Source organism: Elephantulus edwardii, unplaced genomic scaffold, assembly GCF_000299155.1.
Source record: "Elephantulus edwardii isolate Elephantulus edwardi_28Jun2011 unplaced genomic scaffold, EleEdw1.0 scaffold00028, whole genome shotgun sequence".
Classification (NCBI taxonomy): Eukaryota; Metazoa; Chordata; class Mammalia; order Macroscelidea; family Macroscelididae; genus Elephantulus; species Elephantulus edwardii.
Genome location: NW_006399778.1, coordinates 5,523,823 through 5,550,391, shown reverse-complemented (window position 1 = coordinate 5,550,391; position 26,569 = coordinate 5,523,823). Strand labels below are relative to the sequence as shown.

At 37.4% G+C, this 26,569-nt stretch overlaps 1 protein-coding gene across 1 annotated transcript in view; it reads left to right on the top strand.

Moving 5' to 3' along the window:
• Nucleotides 1-26,569, top strand: part of CLIC4 (chloride intracellular channel 4) — a 113,376-nt gene that overhangs the window by 80,326 nt on the left and 6,481 nt on the right. The window contains exons 3-4 of the mRNA XM_006883511.1: nt 8,860-8,985; nt 19,294-19,400. Of these exons, the coding sequence (XP_006883573.1) occupies nt 8,860-8,985; nt 19,294-19,400 (233 nt within the window). The remainder of the gene's footprint in view (nt 1-8,859; nt 8,986-19,293; nt 19,401-26,569) is intronic.

The following is a 26,569-nucleotide window of genomic DNA, read 5'->3' as shown; positions in this document are numbered from 1 at the left end:
ACATGAAGACTGCCCAGGAGCTCAGAAAGAAAAGGACGTTTCCCTAGAGCCAAGCAAGAACCAGCACTCTGATTTTGGACTTCCAGCTGCCTAAACTCTGTGTGTGTGTGTGTGTGTGTGTGTAATTGTTTGTTAAAGTCATCCACTTATGGTATTTATGCTATAGCATAACCAAACAATTAGGCAAAAAAGGAATGAATTTAAAATTTGTGCTCTACCTACTCATTATACCCCTCACAGTTCCCTAGTCAGGAGTTGCAGAGAGACCAGCTCTAGTATCCTCAGTATTCTGTAACTGTGCTGCACTTACACCAAGCATCTGGAGTTGAGTCACAGTCTCATGTCCTCCAATTGTTGCAAGTGTACTGAATTAAATATTAATTGAAGTTAAGCCACTTAAATTGCTTAAGGTATTAATACCTACAGTGCTCCTCTTCATTGTTCATCTTCCCTCTTTCATCTGTTGTTTGTGTCTTCTTTCTCTTTATTCTTTTTCTGTGAGAAACAAAGTGGAATTTATGAAATAACTTTTTTTATCACCTAAAAGGCTACTATGATAAGGAAGATTTAAGAAGCAAAAAGAGACTAAACATAAAAATGAGCTTTGTTTGTATCTCATGGCATCAATTCTAGATCTTTTATTTTTTTTACAGATACCACTTAAGGGACATGTATAAATATTTGAGTGAAATGGAATTAATTTTTGAATATTTATTGAAAGAAACCACAGATATCATAAAATCTTTAATTATTGCCTGTTGGTTGTTTCCATTGCTGCCTCAGAGTTTCTGTAATGTTTTGTAAAGCATCTGTAAAATGAACCTTTCTAGGTCAGACAAAACATCTGAGACCTTACAGTGCCAAGTGAGACCTAGAAGCTGACGAATCTTAGATTCTCCTTGAGATGATTTGATGTGGACGTAAGCTAATCACCTCACTGCTTAAAATTTTTCCTTTTAGTAAAGTCTACTAATTTTTCAGAGGCACTGAAGCTTCTTAAATGTACTTTAAAATTAAAGAACTGACGTGGTTGTCTCCCATCAGAGAAGCCTAAACAAAGAATTTCATTATCTTTGTTATTTTAAATTTGTCCTTGAATCAGTTGTTATTATTATGTGGCACTGAGACACTTCCAACTCACTGTGACCTCCATGTGACATGGAGCTGTCCCATAGGATTTTCTAGGTAGAAATCTTTATGGAGAACAGATCTCCAGGTCTTTCTCCTGGGGAGCCTCTGATGATGTGTGAACTCTTTGGTTGGCAGCTCAGTGCTCCGCTACTATGCTATCAAGGCTCCTTCCCTTCCCATTATCACCCAGGTAATTCTGCCCAATCACAGGCCTGTCTGTCTAACACTTTGTTAGTGTGGTACTGAAACCTTTTATTTGCATTAATTAGTTTAGCTTACTTTTATATATGTTACTTGATTGGATCTTTATAGGTACAATACAGATGAGGAACTTCGGACCTAAAGAAGTTGTGATTTACTTAGTCACATAACCAGTGAATTGGTAGTTATTAGAATCTTTTCCAGATTCCCTTTATTTACTTTTCAGTTCTTCTCTACCACGATAGGTTCCTCTTTCTCTAATAGTTTTTAAGTTCTCCGAATAAAAACTACTACCATAATTAATTATATAGTTTCATTAATCATAAAAATTATTTCCTGTCTGAAAACAAAGAATACCAGAAGAATGTCTGTGCTTTATTGACTTTGCAAGTCATTTGACTGTGTAGATCATAACAGATTATGGCTAACATTGAAAAGAATGGGAATCTCAGAAGACTTAGTTGTGCCTATGGAAAACCTATACCTAAAACAAGAAGCTATTGTGTGAAAAGAACAGGAGAACACTCTTGTTGTTAAGTGCCATCGAGTAGTAGGTGACTCATAGCAACCCTATGAACGAAACTCCTGGACACCTGTATAACTTTCATCCTTTCTCCAGGTTCATAGGGTTTCCAGAGGCAACCTCTTATGGAAGTGGATGCCACTCCTGCTTCCAAGCTTGTTTTAATCTGGGAGTCCACCAAACACTGTCCACCATGGGTAACCATTCTTGCATTTGACTCATCAGTGTCAATGTTTGGCTTCACAGCAACCACGAGTTACCTCTGTACCGCAAGTGGACATACAGGGTTATACAACCTAGAATCATGTTTCACCAAAACCAATTAAAGGCAGGCCTGAGGGCCGTGGAGTAGAGTCACCCACCTTTGGCTTGGGAACATGGCTTTCTGTCTGCTAGGCCAACTGCTCTGTTCTCTCTCTCTCTCTCTCTATGCTGTTGTTGGTTTTGTTGTTAGTGTCATCGAGTCGTAGGCGACTCATAGTGACCCTATGAATGAAAGTCCTGGACACCTGTATAACTTTCATCCTTTCTCCAGGTTCATACGGTTTCCAGAGGCATGCTATTATGGAAGTGGATGCTACCTGGTTTAAAATTAAAGGTGTGCATCAGGGTTATACCTTTCTCCATACCTATTCAGTCTGTATGCTGAGCTAATTATTCCAGAGAAGCTGGACTCTGAAGAAGAGTGTGACATCAGGATAGGATGAAGACTCATCAATCACCTTCATATGCAGATGATCCAAGCTTGCCTCCTGAAAGGGAGTGGGACTTGAAGGACTTGTTGCAGAAGATCAAAGACTGAAACACCCAATGTGGATTGCATCTCAGTGTCAAGAAAATAAAAATTCTCTCCATGGACCAATAGGCAACATTGTGATAGATGGAGAAAAGATTCAAACTCCAAATTCATCTTGGATTCATCATAGTTAATACCCTTGGTACCAGCAGTCAGTAGATCAGGACACATATTGCACTGGGAATGTCTGCTGTCGGGAACCTCTCCAAATTACTGAAAGGAATGATAATTAGTTTGAGGACTAAGATGTGCCTAATTTAGAACATGATTTTTTTTTACTTTTCTCTAAGTTTTCCTTTAATAATATTTCTACAATTCATAGTGCACAAAGATACTACATTAAAATGACATGCTTTCAGAAATAATCCCAAAATGTTGTAAACAAAGGTTAGATTGTTTGTTTTGGGTTTTCTGTTTCTCTTTTTTTTTTTTTTAAAAAAAATGACCTATTTAAGCAATCTCTTCTCTATAATTTCTCATCATTACTTCAGATATAAAAATAGACACATCAATCTATAACTATCATCTTTTCATTCACTTACTATGCATGTGAGAGCTGGGCAATGACAGAAAAAAAATCATCTGTCTTTTAGCTGTGGTGTTGCAGAAGAGTACTGAATATCCCATGGACTGTCAAAAGAACAAACAGATATATCTTGGAGAATGTACAACCAGAGTGCTTCTTAGAAGTAACAAGGATTGCGAAGCTTCATCTCACATATTTTTGGCATGTTGCTAGGAGAAGCTATTCCTTGGAGAGGGACATCGTGCTTGGAAAGGTGGAGGATGGTGAAGGAGAGGAAGACCCTCAGCCAGGTAGTTTGACATAGTGACACAGTGACCATTGAAGCAGTGGGCTTCAGTGTGTCAGAGATTGTGAATATAACACAGGATAGGACAGGGTTCAGATCTGTTGTTCATAAGGTCACTATGAGTTGACTATGACTCTTTTGAGACAATACAACAATTATAAACATATTGATGGTTATACTTTATAATTCTGAAATGAGCAAATTGTTTTTCCAGATGCTCACAATTTATACATAATATTAAAGGACTTTCTTAGTCATCACTGGTATATATCCTCTTAAGGTATACGTGTGTGTGTGGTGTGTGTGTGCGCGCGCGCGCGCGCTCTTTTAGTGCAGGCATGTTTTATTACCTTTGGTCAGAACTTTGGTGGTCTCTTGTGTAAGGAGTTGCACTGTCAACTCAGAGGCAAGGAACCCTGAGTCAAAAAGTAAAAGATTATAAAAAAGGAGAAGATAGACATTTAAGAAGCTCAGTGAACCCGAGATAGAACAGATCCTAAAAGAAAAATACCAAGACATATCTTAATAAAATTTTCTAAAAGATAAAGAATATTTAAAGCAGTTTGGAAACAATGAAGAATTACTTACAAAAGGGAACCAAATAGCCTAAACTCCAGTTTCTCAATAGAAACCACTCATGCAAAAAAAGCAATGGGCAGACATACAGAACCCTGAAAGAAAAAAAACAAAAATGGCCTACCAAGAATTCTATGTATCTACCTCTGGCATGACATAACTCCTTTCCTTTTGTGTTCAGTGAAAGAATTAACAAAATTTTTTCTTTAAAAATCCTCCTTTCAAACTTTTACTCTTAAACATGTTGATAGAAAACATAATTTCTATTATCAGACTTGGGAAAGAGATAGGCTTGGGTAAAAGGAGGATGCAGAAAATAAAATTTGGATCAGTCAGATGATTAAGTTGTTATATATGTGGTTGGAATTGGAGTTGTCATAGAAGGATGAGACACTGTTCAGACACAGTTTGGAAGAAATAAGAGAAAGATTTATTAGAGGAAGAAAGAAAGAAATGAAGCCTAGACAAAAATAAATAAGACCAGGAGAAATGGATAGAGTAGGCTATTTAAAAGTGAAGATAGTTTTCTAATTGAAAAACACATTCTAATACGAAAACTTTTGCTAATGAAAAACTATTTTATCTTCACAATCTTTTTAAAACCAAATTCTGTGCATTTGTGGACCTTAAAAAACAAAACAAAAAATCCTAAAACAAAAAACTGAATTTAAAAACAGTATAAACAGCTCTGTGGACTACATGTAGAAATTCAGGGAATAGAGCTGGCATTTTCAAGTGTGATATGGACTCTTTTTCAGAAGTAGAGGTAACTAGAGAACATAAAGTGGCCCATTGATTGAAATCAGCGGCTAAGAAGGGACTCTTTTTATCCATTAAGAAAGTTTTAATAAAATGGAGAGTTAATACCTCAGTTTATTACTATGTGAAAACATGTGTATCCAGGGAGTTGGGAATGTATTTGACTGTTGTGTAATAGTGCCTCAGACCTGTTGCTGTCTTGGTGACAGACATGTCACTAAAATATACCATGGGCTTAGAGCACAAAACCATTAACATATAATAATCTGCTCTAGTGGGCCTACTTAGAGGTAGCTGTTAGAGTGCAATCCCCAGATTAAATTCTCTTCCTAAGTGTCTTTGAATAGAATTTTACAGGGACAGTATTACTGACAGTATTTGTTTTAATATATAGAGAACTCTGTAAGCCTAAGAAATGTTAAAGAAATGCACTGAGACATCTTACGCAAAATAGAGTAACAAGCAATGTTTTCATGCATGTAAAAAAAAAAAAAAAGCCTTTTCCTTACTTTGAACCATTGTATGTTTCTAGTAGCATAGGTAGTGAGATACTGTGGCTCCAGGGATAAGTACAGGTCAGGAGGAAATAAAATCAATGTGAGGCAGTACTTCCCATTGCAGGTAAGTTCTGTCCACTAAAATGTCAAACAAGAATAACAATATGAAATAAAAAGACAAAAATTGGAATGTTTCTACTCAGGCAAAATAAAATACAAAATAATGCAACAATGTGAGATATGAAAAGTTCTTTAAATTAGCTTGGAACCAATCATGGTTGTTCCGACCATGGGCACATAGACCGTTACTGGATAGAAGGGGAGAAAAAATTAGGATAAGCTTCAGAATTCCTAAAAATGCCCAGACTTAACTGGGCAGAAGAATGAAAAAATCCTCTAAACTTATCACCCTGATTTACCTTTTAAACTTAGACCTAATGCCACTCCTAGAATTCACTTCTCGGCCAAATAGTAGATTGGTTTATAAAGTAAGTATGGCTATGAGTATGGTGTTCCTTTAAATAAAGAGACAAAGCTGGGAATGCAGGGGGCAGCAGGAAAGATAGACCAATGGAAACAACATCAGAATAGAAATAATGAGTACTGACACATTGTAAAAAGAGGTAACCTATGTCGCTAAATAATACATTGTTTTTATGTGCTGTCCAGTTGTCTGCAACTCATAGCAACACTATGTACAATAGCTCTGAACCCTGCCCTATCTGGCAATTTCATTGTCTCTGAGACACCTCCCTCCATAACCCCAGTGAGAGTCAATTAATTTCATCCAGAGTCTTCCTATTCTGTGCTATCTCTCCACCCCTCCAAGCATGATCCTCTTCTCCAAGGACTGGTCCTTCCGGCCACATGCCCAAAGTATGTTAGATGGAGTTTCAAAATCCTTGCCTCCAAGGAGCAGCCTGGTTTCAGTCTCTCCAGAACAGACCTATTTGTTCTCTTGGTAATACTCTACTCTAGGACCACAACTCCAAGGCATCACTTCTTCTATCATCTTTAGCCATTGCCCAGCTCTTTGATGCATAGCAAGTAATTGTGAAGACCATGGCTTGGATCAGGAACACCTTAACATCTAGACTGATATTGTTGCTCTTTAGTGCTCAATGGAGGTCCCTGACAGTAGATTTCCCCAATTCAGTTTCTTTTAATTTCCTGACTGCTGATGCCAAGAGTGTTGACTATGGAGCTAAGCAAACTAAAGCCGTTAACAGTCTCAATCTCTGCTCCATCTGTTACAGTGTTGTCAGTTGGTGTTTTCTTGATGTTAACCTTCAATCCATATTGAATACTGTACTCCTGGACCATCTGCAGCAAATATTTCAGACCCTCCTAGTTTCAGCAAGCAAAGTTGTGTCATCTGCATAGCACAGGTTGTTGATTAGTTTTTCTCCAATCCTGATGCCACAATCCTCATAGTCCAGCCTCTCAAATGATCTGTTCCACATATAGATTAAAAAGATATGGAGATAGGATACATTCCTGACGTACACCGTTCCCGATTTTGCCCACTGCCATCAGGTTGATCTCAGTGAGTCTCTAGAATTGACTCATTGGCAATGAGTCATGTCAGGATGGCTTAATAGAAAAGAATTGCATTCTCGTTTTTGTTCTGTATTAATTACGTCAAGCCTGTGGAAAAGGTGCACAGTACCTGGTTGAAGAAAGGAGAGTGTAAAGGGTTGATGATATTCTAGTGTTAGGATACTGTGAGAATAGTTTTGATCCTGTGAGCACCCGAAGGGATTTCTGCATTACAATTTAAGAAACCACAGCTCTTGTATGCACTTGATTATATTCAGGCTCAAACTTTTTTAGTAAAGAGTATTTCACCAGGAGCCTTATAATTAATTTTTTGTCATTAAAACAAAACAATTCTGAAAGTTCATTGCCATCCATTTGGAACTGACTCATAGCTGCCCCTCCAGCATAACAGCTTGTGGGTTCCAACTACAGAGAGGTAGCCCTTTTGGCTTAGCAGCACAACTCCTCCTTACAGAGCTCCTTCTTTGCCACCAGAGCTTCCTGTTCACTCACTCATTACCTTCAAGTTGGAGTCAACTCATATTTGACCCTTCAGTGGATTTTCAGAGGCTGTAAATCACGTGGGGAGAGATTGCCCATCTCTCTTGCAGAGCAGCTGGTGGCTTTGATCTACTTGTCTTTGGGTTAGCATTGCAACTCTTTATCCACTAGGCCATCAGAGCGCCTTATTAATAGGAGTATAATAACTAGTTGGGTCACTTAATGATTACAAGGTATTAGACAATTTTGCTTTTTAATAAGGTAGTACCAAATTCCCTACTTATGAATGATTATAAACCTATTAGTTTCACCATACTTCTTGTTTGGTGGTAGTTCTAGTTTTTCCTAATTGATAGGAGACAAATTTTTTTTTGTCATTTAGCTCCTTTGATAATTATGACATTTTATATTTTTCGTGATTTTACTTATTACATCTCTCTTAACAAGTGCTTTTGACTTTACCTACTTGATTTTTTGATGAGTTGTAAAATTAGATAAGAGCCTTATGTAATAAAGATTTTAAGCCTTTTTCCACATCCAGTATTGCTTTGACAAGTTTATATTTTTCCTTTGGTCATGCTATATTTTATACTCCTTGCTGTTCAGTCATTTTTGACCAAAATTTCACAAAATTTGTAAAAAATGTGTCAAAATTTTGACAGCGTTTCCAAGGCTGTAAATCTTTTATGAAAGCAGACTCCCACTTTTTCCTCTCCCGAATCACTTCGTGGTTTTGAACCTTTCAGGTAGAAGCAGCGCTTAATCACAGGGCCACTAGGGGTCCTTTTGCTATACTTTATGTATAAAATAATTTTGTTTTTAGGTTTATTTCTCAGTCTGGACTTACAGGAGACTGAGAAAGAGGTTGAACTAATTCTCTGCTGGCTTAGTGGTAAGGAGTTCCACTGCCAACCCACTGGCACACAGTTGGAATTTACGAGCTGCTCTGCAGGAGAAAGATGGGCAGTCTCCGCTCATGCGATTTAAGGTCTCTGAAAGCTCCCTGGAAGGTCAACTGTGAATCGGTTCCAGCTCTGTAGTACATAACAACTACCACCACTGTAAGAGTCTGTTGTTTAAAAAAAAAAAATAATAATAGTAATCTCTTGTTCATCTTTCTTATTTTACAACAATGTGAAAAGTTCTGGCTTACTCATCTTTACATGGTGCATTAAGTGTTGCAGTTGGGACTAAGAGCCGACTTTCCCAGGTCTCATTCACGCATCTCCTTCCCCTGCCATTTCTGTTACATACTTCAGTTAAGTTTGGAATGAAAATGAAGGAGTTAGTCTTTTGGTTGAAATTACCATTTTAAATTCTTAACATAGATCATGTACTCTGTAGGCATTTAATTATAGTACTATCATAGCTGTTATAGTCAGTGGAAAAAAATACTGTTTTGTGTTTATATTTTAAAATTTAGAACCACTCTGAGGATGCTTTTTTTTTTTTTTGAGGATGCGAAGTATTTTTACCTTTTTCCTTTAAAATTGACCATATTTTGACCATTATTTTGCCTAACAGGAAGCCAGCAGACCTGCAGAACTTGGCTCCAGGGACCCACCCACCATTTATAACTTTCAACAATGAAGTCAAAACGGATGTAAATAAGATTGAAGAATTTCTTGAAGAGGTCTTATGCCCTCCTAAGTGAGTATGAAACAGAATATACATGGAAAAATATTGACCTTTAGAGACTTTACTCCTGATGCCTCTTAAATTTTAAAAGATTTAACTTGCAATGACAGAGAGGCTTGTCTAAAGTTATTTATAATTTTGAATACATAGTTACTAGAATTGGCTTCCGGCTAGGCTAATAAGCTCTGTCTGTAAAAAGCTTGGGAAGCTGGCTAAGTTCTATGATCAGAGCAGGTTTGAGGACATAGGAATAGGTCAAGGGAGACACATCATTTGAGTGGTAAGGACCTAAACTGAGATTAAAGTTAAGAGAGGGGAAGGAATGGGAAAGCCAGGTTCATACTGAAGCCAGCTGCCAGAATGTGTAAACAGGAGTGTAGCTGCAGGCTATTTGGGAATGGATTCGCCTTTCAAAGATTAGGCAGCAGAATCCATTTAATTTAATTTCCAATGCTGAAGAAGCCCTGAGGGCATAGTGCATTAGATATTGCACTGTTAGTGAGAATGTCAGACAGAGGTTTGACTCCACCAGCTGAGAAGAATGGGCACTCTTCTTTACAAAGAAATGTGAATAAGGTTGTAGGAATTGAATTGGAAACGCAATGGAGATGGAGGGTCACTAGAGTCGGCACTTTTTCTGGTGCTCACTTCCAAGAGAACTGACTTCTCAGACTTAATCTTTAGGATTCAAAGTTTTGTATTTATTTTTTCTTTTCTCCTGAAAAGAAAGTTAACTAAAGCCTTAGTTAATGATTTTAAGTGTTCAAATAATTCTTACAGTGTGAGATTCTGTTGAGGAACCTAACAGAATTGTAAAGATACCTAAATGGTATGTATGTAGTTATACATCATATTGTGATCTATAGGTTCAAAACATTATTTGTTTTAGGCTTTTTGTTTTACTATCCTGAAAATGAAAAAGCTTTTAAAATCTTTCCCCTCTGATTTCTTGCTACTTAAAACATAAAAAAAATATGTCTGATCAAAACTAGTATGAGATACCATCTCACACCAGTAAGAATAACAAAATTTAACAGAACAGCAAACATCAAATGCTGGCGAGGTTGTGGAGAAACTGGAACCCTTATTCACTCTTGGTGGGAGTGTGAAATGGTGCAGATGGGAGTGTAAAATGATGCAGCCACTATGAAAGGCTGTATGGCGCTTTCTCAAAATGTTGCAAGTAGAAATAGCATTTGACCTAGCAATTCCACTACTGGGAATTTACACTGAAGACACCATAACTGCCACCCAAGCAGATGATACGTGCACACCCTATGTTTGTTGTGGCTTTATTCACAGTAGCAAAGAGCTGGAAACAACCCAAGTGCCCATCAATAAATGAATGGATAGAGAAGCTGTGGTATATTCACACAATGGAATACTGTGCAGCATTGAAAAACAAGAAACTCATAAAATATTATGCAAAGTGGATGACCCTGGAGGACATTATGCTGAGTGAAATATCTCAACCACAAAAGGACAAATATTGCATAGGGCCACTGTTGTAAAATGGGACTGACATCAGGGTTGAGGGAAGACAGAAAAGGAGAGGAGGAATGATGTATATTGCATTGAAACAGATGAGGGAGAGAACTGTTTAAAAGGGATATGTTGTTGTTATTATGTGCTGTCGAGTCGCTTGCGACTCATAGCGACCCTATGTACAACAGCCCTAAACCCTGCTCTGTCCTGTGCCAGTCGCACTGTCTCCAACACACCCATCCTGATTACCCCAGTCACGGAATCAATCCACCTCATAGAGGTCCTTCCTCTCCTGTGCTGTCCCTCTCCAAGGACCGGTCCCTCCTTAACTACATGTCCAAAGTATGTTAGAAGGAGCCTCAGAATCCTTGCCTCCAAGGAGCCACCCAGTTTAACCCTTTCCAGGATGAATCTGTTTGTTTTCCTTGCAGTCCATGGTACTCTCAATACTCTTCTCCAGCATCACAGCTCAAAGGCATCAATTCTCCTTCTGTCCTCCTTAGTCATTATCCAACTCTCTGATGCATAACAAGTGATAAGCAAAGACCATGGCCTGTATCAGACGCTCCTTAGTCTCCAGAGAGACACCATTGCTCTTCAGTACTTTGGAGAGGTCCCTAACAGCAGACTTTCCCATTGCAATTTGTCTTTTAATTTCCTGGCTACTGGTGCCAAGAGTGTTGACTGTGGAGCCAAGCAAACTAAAGCTGTGAACAATCTCCATTTCTTCACCATCCATCCTGATGCTGCCAATTGGCCCAGTGGTGAGAATCTTTGTTCTTGACATTGAGCCTCAATCCATACTGAAGGCTGCAGTCCTTGACCCTCTGCAGTAAGCGCTTCAGGTTCTCCTCAGTTTCAGCAAGTAGCATTGTGTCATCTGCATATCATTGTGTCATCTGCATATCACAGATTGTTGATAGATCTTCCACCAATCCTGGCGCCACACTTCTCCTCATAGAGCCCAGCCTCCCGGATAGTCTGTTCTGCATACAGGTTGAAGAGGGATATATGAATGGGTATTCTTGTCATTATAGAAGTCCAGAGTGAAGGTTGCTTAGTGGAGTGGACTTGGGGGGAGGGATTGCATAACAATGAAAGTGTTTTTCTTTTCAAGGAGAAGAGTGATTTGAGGGGGAGGGGGTGGGCAGGGAGAAAAGTGCAACAATGAATGACTGTAAACTGGAAACCCTAAGTCTCTGTAAACTTTCATTAAAATTAATTAAAAAAAAAATCTAGATAGATGAATTCCAGAAATGAGAATAGTGAGTTAGAGGGTTTTTAAATAACTCAGTTTTTATCCATGTATTTATTTATTTTGTTCATTCTGCAGTTTACAGAGCAACAAAGCACTGTGCATGTACTAGTGAATCAGGCAGGGTTCCTGCTCTCAGGAAGTGCAGTGAATTGTGAGAAAGTAAATGGAATCAGGAAAGGCTTTAGAGAAGAGCTTTAATTAACAAATGTAAAGGGTGGCATTTGTCAGAGGAACCAAAGAATGACAAACATTTTAGACAGGAGAAATATTTCAATAAATAATGATCTTGTGGAAGAACCTGAAGTGGGCAGAGTTGAGGGTTGGTAGGTAGGAAGTCTCTTAGAAGTATGAGTAACAGTGCATCTGTCTACAACTAGCCCATCTTCTGTTGAAAGCAGAACTGCCTTCTCTTTGACATCCTTTTGCTAAACTTAAAATTAATTTCCTTTTTTTTAAAAAAAATATTTTGGGTGAAAGTTTATGCTTCAAATTAGGTTCCCCTTTAATAACTTTTATATACATTATCTGTGCTTTGGGTTACACTGTCAGCATTCTCATCATGTCTGTACTGTTCCATTTGTCTAGCTTCTCTTCCCCTCCTAATTGCCTCATCTTTGTTTTTGTATAAAGTACCATTTGGTTGACCATTTGGTTTCGTATAGTTTCTTAAAGGGACACGTTATTTTTTTCCCTTCTCTTTTCAGATCACTAGAGGGTATGCACACATATCGTAAGTCAGTAGACTAATAAGATGTTCTTTATCAAGAAGCATGCTTGAATTGACACATTCAAAATAACATCTTTGTATCTCCGATTCTTAGTTGCTTAGCACTCCTTGGCTGCAGGATCTTTATTTTTCTTTTTTAAAAAATTTTTTCCTTTTTTAAAAAAGTCATTGTGCATTTTTTCCTCTCTCCTCCTTCCCCATTTCCCCTTGTAAAGCTATTAATTGTTCATTCCTTTTAGAATGTCTTTTCTTTCACCCACTCCAGTCCTAGGGTTTCCTATGAGCTTTTGGTGCAGTAAGCCTGGTGTGGCTTTATTTTTGTTTTCCCACAGGAATCCAAGTTTTGTTCTACATTTTTTTCTCAAATTCTATCCAGTGTCTTCTGTTGTGTTCCTGGTTGGAATAGTCAGTAGTGGTGGGCAGACATTGTCTAGTTCTGGTCTCAGATTTGAGGAGGTTGTGGTTCCTATGTGCTATTAGTCCCATGGACTATTTTCTTCTGTGAATCTTTGATATTTTTCATTCTCTTGTTCCATGCAAGTAGAGACCAATAGTTACATCTTACTCTTTGCAAGTGTTTAAGACATCAGACACTATTCGCCAAATTCAGATCTAGGAAATTAAATCTAGTGAACTATTATTTACCAATTTTGTTTCCAAAACTATTTGAATATGCCTAGGAACCTTCTGTAATTGTGCCCCTAAATTTTCATTTTCTTAAGCCTTTTTACTGCTGTATCATAAAAGTTTATCCTCTTCATTCCTTCCTGTGCTTCTCAGAACCTTAGACTTTTTGTATCTCTGTTTTTTAGGAGTCTAAAACCTTTGGGCATGTTGCCAGGAGGGTCCAGTCCTTGGAGAAGCACATCATACTTAGAAGGGTGGAGGGTCAGTGTAGGAGAAGATGATCCTGAATGAGACGGATTGACACAGTGACTGTTAGTATTGGATGCAAGTGTGTCAGAGACAGTGAGATTGGGTTGGGATAGGGCAGTGTTTAGGGATATTGTTCATAGGGTGGATATGAGTCCTAGTTAACTTGATGGCACACAACACCACCATCACCTTTTTTCAGTCTCTAATAAGTCATATTTCCGGACCAGTATTAATAAATTTATGGCTTGACTTTTCCTCTAGGATCTGTAGAATACCAATAAATCCAAACTTGGATCCTTAAATACATATGAAAACTTTATGTATGTCTATAAGGAACTGTTATGAACATACATACAGTTTAGTGGAAATAATTTTTTAAAGATTGTTGTATAATCCCTTTTTATTCATAAGACTGTCTCAGGTACTCCTCACAGAAACTTTATGAAGAAATTAAAGGTGAATAAGTAATTTGTCCAAGTTGTCACAGTTAATGGTGGCAGAGTTAAAAGTACTTTCAAAGCCAGGCCAATATGACTTTAAAAATGTGTGTGTGTTTTGTATTATCTGCTTTCCGCTTTTCATTTTGTTGGGTTTGGCTTTTATAAAAAGGGGGAAATGTCATTCTTTGAGATTGGATTTCAATCAGCACAAAGTGGGGTGACGTCAAGTTTAGAGGAAGGGCGTATGAAAACCCAAAGACCATTTACTTAAGTGGTGCTGAGGTGGTTTTTAAAAAAATGAATTCGTCAAGAAAGTAGGTGAGAACTTGTGATGAAATTTTGGTTTTGTTTATATGCATTATAAGCACAAGGAGCAGCGTGTATGTTTTGGGAGTACAGATCCGACCCATAACTGACACTCCAGCGGGTTTTCAGAGGCAGTAAATTGTGTGGGAAGATATTGTCCATCTTTCTCCTGTAGAGCAAATGGTGCATTTGAACTGCATGCCTTTGGGATTGCAGCCCAGCTTCTTACCACTAGACCACCAGAGCTCCCTTGTTTTTAGATAGGAAGTGGTAAAAAGGCAGGATTGTGCAAGCTGATAGACTAGACTATATAGTGCTTCTGGTGACATGGTTTTGGTGTGTGATGCCAAGAATAATATTCTTGATTTAAGCACCTGATTTAATCATGTAAATGTAGACACATGTCTCTTCTAGAGTTTATAGTTTAAAGACAACTAGAAAGTATAAATCCAAGTGCTTTGGTTGGTCTGTGTAATTAGATTTTAATGTGAGCTTTCTCTTCTGTTTCTACATTTTTTTGCACCCTTATGTGAGTGAATAGGAACAAATAAATATCTCTTCTGTCAGTTGACCATACATCTGTCCTCCATATTTTCTGGCATAGACTGGTGAGCATGTCCAGGGCTGTATCTGTTAGTTGAAACATGTAAATTGATACCCCATTGCTTCCTCTGGGGCCTTTTAAAATTATTTTTTCCCTGAGTGCCTTCAGTGTTGCTTGCATTTCTTTCTTCATTACTATTGTCCGTATGGTACTTCCTGAAACATTTGTGTTGACCAGTTCTTTTTGGTACAGTGATACTGTGTATTCCCGCATCCTGGCATTCAAGATTTTGCCCATAGCATCTCTCAGTATTACAACTTGAGGCTTGAATTTGTTTTTAGTTCTTTCAGCTTTAGAAATGTTGAGTAAGTTGTTCTCATTCCCAAATAAAGTGATGCAATAGAATGTGGAACTTATTGAATACTACTGTTAATATCAAGATAATCCTAAAATAGTTAGAACAGTACATTGATAGAGAAACTGGCAGAAGTTCAAGCTCTGTTTAGAGAAAATGCTACGGCAGCAGGGATATCATTGCTGGTGTCAGATGGATCATGGCTGAAAGAAGAGAATATCAGAAGAATGTCTATTTATGTTTTATTGAGGATGCAGTCACATTTGACTGTGGATCATAAATAATTGCTGTTATTGAAGAATGGGAATCTCAGAAGACTTAATTGTGGTCATGTGAAACCTATATGTGGACCAAGACGCTATTGTCTGAACAGAACAGGGGAACACAGCATGATTTGAAATTAAGAAAGATCTTGGTGCAGAATATCAAATTTCAACATCAAGAAAACAAAGTCTCACCACTGGACCTATCAGCAACATTATGATGAAGAAAAGATTGCAATTGTCAACTACTTCATCTTACTTAGATCCACATTCAATGGTTTTGATACCAGCAGTCAAGGACATATGGAAATTTATAGCACTGAAAAAGTCTGCAATTTGAGATCTCTTCAAATTATAGAGGAGTAATGATGTATGTTTGAAGGCTGAGGTGTGCTTGATTCATGCCATGGTCTTTTCAGTCATACCAAGCTGGACAATGAGTAAGAAAGACAGGAGAATTAATGCCTTTGAGCTGTGTGTTGAATGAAGAGTACTGAATATCCTATGGAGGAGCAAACAGGTATGTCTTGGAGACAGTGCAACCAGAATATTCCTTTCAGGAAAAGATGACAAAGCATCATCTCATGTACTTTGGGCATGTTGTTAAGTGAGGCTATTCCTTGGAAAGGGACATCATGCTTGGAAAAGTAGAGAGTAGGTGAAGAGAGGAAGACCCTTAACCAAATGGATTGACACAGTGACTGCAACTATGGGCTCAAATATGTCAGCAGTGATGAGGATGTCACAGTATAAGACAACGTTCAGATCTGTTGTTTATATGGTTGCTGTGAGACACATTCAACATGATAGCACCTAAAAGCATGTGAATGAGAAAGTATTTTTGTCAGAAAGCCCCAAAACTTGGATTTTTAAAACTGAAGCACATCTCTAAGCTAGGTAACTTACTCATAAAAGAATATAAGGAGGAAAGAAAAAAGTGAAATAATTTTGAAAGAGAAGTCTATAGAGTCTTAGCTACCACCACCACCTAGTCCCCCCCCTTTTTTTCAAATAGATACGCAGAACTTTTGTTGTTACTGGGTACTGTCAAATTGGATTGGATCTAACTGACAAAGGAAGAGAGTGTCCCTCCTTCTCCAGTGGAGCCTCTGGTGGATTCAAACCACATGTCTTTGGGATTGCAGTGCAGCTTCTTGCCACTAGGCCACCAGATTGCCCTCCATTTTTTAAAAGTGAAAACTGCAGGCATTGAAAGCTGAATTTCCAAAACTGACTTCAAAGGATAGTTGAGTAGAAGTTGAGTAGACAGTATAAGCAGCCTTAATTTAAGGTCACCAGGAGCTCAAGTGGCCTAGTGGTAAGGAGTTGAGCTGCCAGCACAAGCTTCATTTAAATCCACCAGCTACTGCATGGAAGAAAGATGGACAGTCCCCTCCCATGCAATTACTGCTTCTGGAAACCTGCTGGAGGGTCAGCCATGTGTTGGTTCTGACTCAAAAATACTTAACAATAATATCAAAAAGAAGAAAATGTTGGAAAACTTTGCTGAAAGGCTGGAATAGCCTGTGATGTAATAGGTCATAAGGAACTGATCTGAAAGCTCACAAAACCTGGATGCTCACATCCTTCCTATTGTTGACACTTTATATGCTATTATTGGCCCACTTTTGTTAAGTATTAAAGTGAATGCTTGCAATAATGGAATTAAGCTTTTGCTAAGACTAATTCCAGTGTTTGGAATAATACCAGAAAAAGCTAGCATCTGATTTTGGACTTGTTGGTTCAGAATTTGTAGAGCCCTGGTGGCATGGAGTGTTAAGTAATGTACTGCTAACTGAAAGTTTGGTGGTTCAAATCCACAAGGTGCTCTGAGGATGAAAGCTAATCCATCTCTTCCTGTGAAAACATACAGCTTTGGAAACTCATTGAGGGTCACTGTGAATTGGAACTGACTTGACAGCAATATGCTTTGCTGTATAATAGGAAAGAGACAAGTGAGGCTAAGGGATAGGTAATCAGATTTAATTTTGTCATACTTGTTGGGACCTTAATATATTTGCTTTTGGAGATGTAATTTCCTTTTAGAGAAATTGAGTGATTTGGGATCAAATGAATAGTGTGAATTTAGTAATTTGTCTGAGTAGACAAAATTTGTCATATTTAACTTGCTTTAGTGAATAGTGGTGTGTTGTGTTTGTTTTTGTTTTTAAGCATTCTAAGTAACATCTATGTCTATGCAGAAATGGTCCCTCATTGCATCTTAGCACTTAGTACAATGCCTCACACATAGTAGATACTCAGTTATAAAAGTAATTGAATGCACTGCAATCCCAGAGGAACGCAGTTCAAATCTACTTGACGCTCTGCTGGAGAAGGAGGGACCTTCTCTTCCTGTACCAGTCAGATCCAATTTGATGGTACACACACAAAAAAATAATACAAGCAAGTGAATGTATGCAAGAATAAGTGAATATATAAGTTGTAGGTAATTCTAGCCTGCCTTCATATAAGTTGTTTTAAGAGGCATGAGGTTTATTTCATTAGAAGAAGTAGGTACAGTTAAATATTGCTTGGAGAAAAGAAGACTGATTCAGGAAACTTGGCCTAGAGGAAGACACAGATTTACTGAAGAGGTGCTTATGTTCCTGGCACTATTTTTGGTTTGAAATGAGTCAATGCATGTACTGTGTTACAAGCAGTGAAGACATCCTGTTACAGCGCCCCCTTTATATCCTTTCCATCGGTGTCTGTGTGCAGTTTTTAGAAGCTCTATCTTTCCCTGAAATGTAAATTGTAAGTGTAAGAAATATGACAAGAATATTTAAACTAACCTAATAACTGTAGTTTGCAAATGAATTAAATTTCTTTTTAAAAATAGCTCACCTCTAATTTTAATTTAAACAGTTGTGGCAAGACAGCATCTCTAAAATATGTAAATAAATAGAAATAACTAGTTCAATATGAGGTGCTTTCCAAATTCAAGTTTGCAGTCCTTTTGAGCTACTCAGGCTTCCCTGAAATGTCGCTAAGAATCAGATTCTCTAGCTCAAACACAGTAGAACCTGTGCAGTTTCTGCTGGAGGGGGAAAAAAAATTAATAATGGAGCTTTTTTTGCATGGATTTTCAATTTAAGGAAGAAATCTACCTATTAAAACATGATGTTCATAGAATAAATGTGTTTGAAATCTAAATAAGTAGTAATACATACTTGTGTGACTAAGGAAAAAAGTTACAAATGTTCATACATACAAAATAGAGAAAGTCAGCAACTCATAATCTAACAATTAGATTTCTAACAATCTAACAGCTTTTCATTGTAATTTTCGAAAGATTATTTTCCCACTTTCCAGAGCACAGAAGAACCCTAATGTTTGGTTTTATAAAATCCTGAGTGTTAGATCTAAGTGAATGACAGTGCCTCCTGTTACTTTTGACCTCAACTTGCTGTGTGGACAATCAAAATGCTTGACCCCAGATGTTTTCTCTCCTGTCCAGTTCTCTAGTGTTGCTTTGTAGTGCATGGCATATGAGGCATTTTTTTTTGCATTGCTATTAGAATATACATTCTAGAGCTGTGTTGTTTAGTAGCTTTTCAGCACTTGAAATGTGGCTAATGCAATTTGGAAAGTAAATATTTTATTTTACCTAATTGTGAGTAAATTAAAATAAAGCATGTCAGCAGTGACTACTGTTTTGGACAATGAAGATACACAACAGTTTCATCATTGCAGAAAGTTCTCTTGAGGTCTCATTCTAAGATGACCTGGCTTAAGTCTCTGAACCAGTCGACTGTCTTGTACACAGTATTTTAATTCAGAAAATGGGGGTAGAGTACAGACGCCCTCTGGTTGCCAAAAGTATTAATATGTGGATTGAAAAACAAACACAAAAAAACTCCTGTGTAGCTTTGTTGCCTGAAAGTGAGGGGGAGGAGTAAGAGGGAAAAAACACATCTTTACAAAATCATAGCAAATAGATGATGGTATTTCTTAGCATTAAACTGTTAAAAGATGTCTAATAACTTGAGCATAATAGTGTGTTGAAAGAGTTGATGCTAAGGCATCTTTGGAGGATCTATAATCCTTAATCACTTTTCTTATTTAGGTACTTAAAGCTTTCACCAAAACATCCAGAATCAAACACTGCTGGAATGGACATCTTTGCCAAATTCTCTGCATATATCAAGAATTCAAGACCGGAGGCAAATGAAGGTAACAAAGAAATTAGAATAACTGAAGTAGCACAATACAAAAAAATAAAACTAAAAAAACCCAACCCAGCTACTCTTATGACAGCAGCTGCAAAGCAATTCTCTTTGTGTCCAAACATTCCCATAAGTGTTAAACACTAGGCTTCAGAATTGATCGGAGATTTGACAGTAAACTGGCATACGACCTTAAGGTGTTATTTCTTCAACCAGCGGCACAGTGCCTGGCACATAGTGGGCACTTGATTAAATGTTTATTGAGGGAATTTCTTTTCATATTCTTCTGATAAGTTAATTATGAAAGGAGATATATATATATATATATAGACAATAAGGTTGTATTAAAAACAAAACCCAAAACACTAAGGGATTGTATGGTTGTGATGGTTTGAAATAGATGTTAAGTACAGTCAGGTAGACTATGACTCATAACGACCCTTTGAATAACTGATCGAAGACTTCCCCTGTCCTCACAGTCACCATGACTATGTTCATTGTTTCCGTCAAGGATTGGCCCCTTCTGGTAACATGTTGAAAGTATGTAGGTTAAAGTTCCATCATCCTTGACTCTAAGGAGTACCCTGGTTATACTACCTGGAAGACAGAATGGCTCCTGGGGACAAAGATGGACAATCTCCTATGTGATTTGCAGCCCTAGAAACCACTGGAGGCTCTGCTGTGAGTTTCTGGTCAATGGCAATAAGTAATAGTGTATAGTAAGCTTAATTCGTCTATCCCAACAATATTCTATGAAAACCCTATGACTAACAGAATCGACTCATAGTTGATCCTCCACTGGTTTCTAAGGCTGTAAAGATTGCCCATCTTTTACTCTTAGGGCCAAAGGTGGATTCAAAGTGTCAGAGAACCTCAGTCTTTTGGGTTAGCATAGCAGTTAACTCCCTTTGAGCTAGGCCACCAGAGCTCCCTAATGGAAACTATTACTAAATCTCTTCATTATTGTGATATTCCAGCAGCCCAATAGCCATCTGAGTAGTGTTTTGCGTTGTTGTTAGTTGTCATCAACTTGGCATATAACTCATATGTAACATAACAAAAGAAGACAAAACATTGTCCAAGCCTGCTTCATCTTCATTGTTAGTATGTTTGTGTCCTTGTTGAAGCTCTTGTGTTGGTACAGCTTAGTGAAAATTTTCCTAATTTTTAATGATTCTCTATCAAATATGTTGTTGTTTTCTTGAAATTGGTCTTTCCTGGTGGTTGAAAGTAAGGAAGCAAGATATAGTCTACCATTCTCATTTTCTGGTTTTTTTTGTGCATACCGTCAAATCAGATCTGACTGGTACAGGAGGAGATTGCCCCCCTTCTCCAGCAGCCCATCTGGCGGATTTGAACCGCATACCTCTGGGATTGCAGTTACCATTCTCATTTCTAAGGAGCATCTTGGTTGTTTTTGTTCCAAGATTGATTGATTTGTACTAATATCACAGTTCAAATCTATCGTCTTCAATCTTCCTTTGTCATTGTCGAGCTTTTGCATGCATATTGAAAAGACCAAACATACCTTAGTCATCTAAATCACATCTTTCCTTTTTATAACTTTAAAGTGGTCATTGCATAGTTACCTAGTGTTATGTTAGGTTTCTTGGGTGCTGTTTACATGAATGTTGCTTATTGAACCAGGTAGAATGAAATCTTTGGAAACTCTAATTTCTACATTCTATCATGATGCTACCAGTCAGCTCTGAAAGTGTTTTCTTGTTTTGTTTTGGTGGATGTGTGTGTACACACGCACTGACTATAAAAAGCAGTAGTTTTGGGGGTAAAATTAGATTTACCAGTCTTCCACATTTTTCTACATTGTGCTAACTAGGATTTTAATTCTAAATTATATTTTCATAGTGATAATATTTTTGGGTAATACAGATGGAATTGTCTTTTGCCATTACAGGGCATTACCCTATTTCATTGACCAAACTTACAGTGAAGTCTCATTTAATGAACCATGCCTTACACCATTTAGAATTTCCCTTAACACAGCATGCTTTTCTCTGGAGAAGACTATACAGAGAACATTAGAGTTTATTTTAAAATAACAAAGACGTTTTTATTCAGTATCGTTTTAAACAGTTTTGTAGCTTGGTTATAATTATCTTGAGTAAAAGTTAATGGCAGTAAATGAACAAAAATACCTAAGGGGAAGAATAATAGTATTGGTTAAACAAAAATAAATACCTTGTTGTATGGTGGGTGGAGGAAGGGAGTGAAGGAAATGGGAAGGATCCAGCATGGACCTGAAGAGACAGGTCCATGGTGAACAAGATCCAATGGTGATTAATTTTATAAAACAATGCATGGGAATGATTGTATGAAACACAATGTAAATGAAGAATAGTGTGACACATATATAAACTACGAAAACCAATAATAAAATTTAAAAAATTGAAATAGGTGCTAATTTCCTTCTGTCTCAGTAGGCATATTTCCAAATTTTAGAAATTGCAGCAGTCTATGATGTAGTGTTGAGTTTTAGTGTTTTGGCTTCTGGCATATACTATTCACTACATGAAATGAATGTTTGTCTTACTGTGGAGGCCTGGCTTACATCTAGTAAATGTGTTCTGGTAGCTGCTTTGGTTTGGGGAGCACTTTTCCTTGATAATTGACTCTCCCCTCCATATTTCTATCGAAGCGATTTGTGCTTAGTAAACAGTCAATTGGAGCCCCTCCTGCCCATTGACAGCGTCTTCTGTGTTTCATTCCTCCTCCTGCTGCAGGCTGACTGCACTTTTCATAAAACTATGCTTTTATATCCAAATGCTCTCTATGCATAGTTCTTTGATTAAAGTGTAATGTTTTTCTTTCTTTCTGTGACTTTTGGGAGCTGGACTGGTGGTTGACTTTGTTCTGACACTGGGTAGGAAGGAAAGAGGAAGAGATGTGTTTACTTTTTAAAAAATAGTTGCTTTTAGGGACTAGTGTTGCTGGAGGAGGAGAATTGGGGAGATAGTGACTCATTTAAGTATAATTTTGTATTCTATTTTTTCCCTATCAATTTGCTATTGTCTTAAGTAGCCACCTACACTTACTGTCCTTAGAATGTTGTAGCTAATTAGAACAAATAACATAATGGATTACATAGTAGACAGTTTAGAAAGTTTTTATATTAAATGACCTACTTGTAAATAAGAATTCCAGTCTGTCAAGCAATATCTCTCTACTGGGACCTGTCACTGGCCTGAGACTGTAGAATACAGTATTCTATAAATCACGTTGAAGCGTAATGGGTCTCCCTGATGTACATTTGTTGCGGATCTCTTAACTGTTTAGTGCAATTAAATATCTTTTATAAACCTAAGAAGTTAGTGATCTGCTTCCTTATTCCCACAAATACCCACTGAAACAACCAGTATCTTATACAGAGATAGATTTATCATATTTGGCCGTTCAGGGTAGGTCATATAAGCCTATTAAGTATTTTACAAAACCTAGTGCATTTAGATTTTTTTGTTTTTTTTTAAATAAAATTTTACTTTAGTTGTAATTCTTTTACAGCATATTCTTCCCATTTAATTTTTTCCCCAGTCATTCATTGTTGCACATTTTCCTCCCTGCCCACACCTCCCCCCAGTTCACTTTTCTCTTTGAAAAGAAAAAAAAATTCTTTAATTGTTATACAATGCCCTCCTCCCCAAGTTCACAGTCCACTTGCTATGCATTTCTTTTTCTGGAGTCTTGTCATGAAAATAATACCTAATAGATTCCTTTGAAACAGTTCTCTCCCTCATCTGTTTCAATGCAGTGTAGATTATTTATCCCATCTTTTCTTGGGCTCCTCCCAACCCTGACATCAGTCCCATTTTACAACAGTGGCGTTATGTAGTATTTGTTGTTTTGTGACTGAGCTCTTTCACTCGGCATAATGTCCTGCAGGGTCACCCATTTTGTATAATATTTCACGAGTTCCTTGTTTTTCAGTGCAGCATAGTATTCCATTGTGTGACTATGCTACAGCATCTTGATCCATTCGTTTGTTGATGGGCACTTAGGTTGTTTCCAACTCCTTGCTATTGTGAACAAATCAGCAATAAACATGGGTGTGTGTATATCTGCTTGGATGGCAGTTCTGTTTTTTTTTTAGGGTACGTTCTATATTCCCAGTAGTGGAAGTGCTAGGCCAAATGGTATTTCTGTTTTCAACTTTTTTGAGAAAGTGCCTTACTGCCTTCCATAGTGGTTGCATCATTTAACACTTCCACCAACAGTGAATAAGGGTTCTAGTTTCTCCACAACCTCGCCAGCATTTTTTGTTTGCTGCTCTGTTGAATTTTGCTATCAGTTTCATATCTCATAGTTGTTTTGATTTGCATCTCTTTTAGAGCTAGGGATTTTGAACACTTCATGTATTTGTTTGCCTTCTAAATGTCTTTGGTGAAGGGGCTATTCTTACCCTCTGCCCATTTTCCATTTGGGTTGTTTGCCTTTATCTTGTGGCACTCGAATATTCTGTAAGTCCCTTATCAGACATGTCATTGCCAAGTATTTTTTCCCAGTCTGTGCCTTCCCTTTTTACCCTTTTGGAGAAGGTTTTGGATGTGCATAGGGATTTGATTCTTAGAAGGTTCCATTCATCTATTTTATTCCCTCCTGGTTATAGGTTTTTCAGGATGCTATGAGGACTGTTCATGTTGTGGATTAGTGCTTCTAGAATTCTTCCAAGCTTTTCTCTAATGATGTTTATAGTCCTTGGTTTTAGTCCTAGGCACTTGATCCACCTTCAGTTGGTTTTTGTGTATGGAGTGAGGTGTGGTGGATCTTGCTTAAAATTTCTGCAGGTAGTTTTCCAATTTTGCCAACACATTTGTTTAAAAGGCTGTCGTTTCTTCATTTAACTGATGTCAACTCCTTGTTAAAAATCAGTTGACCATAGGTAGGTAGATTGGGCTGATTTCTGGATTCTCAATTCTATTCCATTGATCTATGTGTCTTTCATTGTACCAGTACCACACTGTCTTGACCACCACGGCAGTGTAGTAGGATTTGAAATCAGGGACTGGGATGCCTCCTACCTTGTTTCTCTTTTTAAGGAGTGCTTTGCTTTTTCGGGGCTTCTTTCCATTCCAGATGAAATTGAAGATTGCCTTTTCCATCTTGTTGAAGAATAATGAAATTTGTATTTGTATTGGGATTGCATTGAATGTGTAAATTGCCTTTGGTAGTATTGTCATCTTCACAATATTGAGTCTCCCTATCCATGAGCAAGGAATATTCTTCCATTTCTCCAGGTCTCTTTGTTTCTTGTAGGTTTTGTAATTTTCTTTTAATACATCCTTTGTGCTTCTGGTTAGATATACTCCCAAGTATTTAATCTTGTGATTAGGTATTGTGAAAGGTATTGTTTTTCTGAGCTCCAGTTCCGTGTTCTCTTTGTCACTGTAGAGAACTCCAGTTGATTTTTGTATGTTGATCTTGTATCCTGCCACTTTGCTGAATTGGTCAACTATGTCCAGTAGTTTTCTTGCTGCGTCTTTAGGGTTTTCTAAGTATACTCTCATATCATCTGCCTATAGAGATAATTTTACCTCCTCTTTGCCAGTTTGGATACCTCTTATTTCCTTCTCATGCCTTACTGCTATTTGCTAAGACTTCCAATACAGTATTGAATAGGAGAGGTGATAGAGGGCATCATTGCCTAGTTCCTGTTCTCAAAGGAAATGCCTTTAATCTCTCTCCATTGAGAACAGTGTTGGTTCTCGGGTTTGCATATATACTTTTTACTATGTTGAAGAAATTCCCCTTTAATCCTATTTTGTTGTTTTAATCAGGAAAGGGTGTTGGGGTATTTAGATTTTTTTAAAGATACAATTCTAAGTAAGGGATTAGATACTTAGATGTTTTGCTTTTAGGTTTGTGAAAGTTAAAGGAAAGAACCAATGTTCAGACTGGATACAAAGTAAACAAAAATTAAGATGAAGAAAAACCCTGATGATACAGATATGTAAAAAGAAAATAAACTATTTGATCAGGGTTGATAGGTAGTGAGAGTTTAATGTTTTGAAGTATCAAAAGAAATATTAATGAATAAATAATTTTTGGAGAATGATTTCAGTAAGACTTATTTCAGTTTTTCCTTTTTCCAGTTTTGTGATTTCATTAATTTGTAATATGTAATTACTCACAGCAGCTGTACTGTGTAATTTTATTAGTCTGTGAGATTTGTAATAGTCTGAAGAGATCAATTTAGTAGTGATGGAATATGTCTGCATATCTCCTGAAGCATCTTTCATGTCCAAATTTCTCTTTCTAAAGGAAGGCAAAGAAATTGGGGTTCTGATTTTTGTTTCTTTTTATTCAAGATTCTCTTTCTGAGTTAAAGTCTCAGGAATCTGTGGGGTTTGGATCATTGTAGCAACTGTAAAACCACATAGTGTATTTGTTAGTGTACACTCAGGAGGGTTTTCAAAGGCAGTAAATACCACTGGAGAGATTGTCAGCCTTCACCTGCAGAGCAGAGTAGCTGGTGGATTCAAACAGCATAGCATGTCTTTGAGTTGGCGGCACACCTCCTTTACTGCTAAACCAACAGAGCTTCTATATAGTATATTTGTTGTTGTTGTTGATTGCTTTCAAGTCGAGCACTACACATAAGGCCTGAAGCCTTTCTACAACTGTTGACATTTACCAAAGTATAGAGTTTACAGAGGCATTTTAGGAAGTGGATGCCACTCCTGCTTCCAAAATATAGTATATTTAATCGTCTTTAAATACCTACTCTAACTCACTGCTTTTGAGTCAGTTTCAAGTGTCTGAGGCTTAAATCATAATGGGAGTAGACTGTTGTGGAGCCGCTAATGGATTTGAACCCCTGCTAGAGACACAAGGCCTTTGCATTAGAAATACAACTTGCTGTGGACTGCACCATCAGAGCTCCTCAAATACTCATTACCTCTCCCCATTTTCCATTACCATGTAAAATTTTTTGGTATAAGATCACCTTATTTATTAATTCTTTTGCATGGAAGTTTACAAATCATACTGACTTTCATCTATAGATGAAAGTATACTGACAATCATTAATAGAATTTTAAAAATATTTATTGCTGTTGATTAACATAGGTAAATACAGTGCCTATTAAGCCTCTATTATATATTGTCTTTTCTTTTACCAAACATAGCTCTTTTTCTTTTACTCTCCCTTTTCATCCTTGTTAT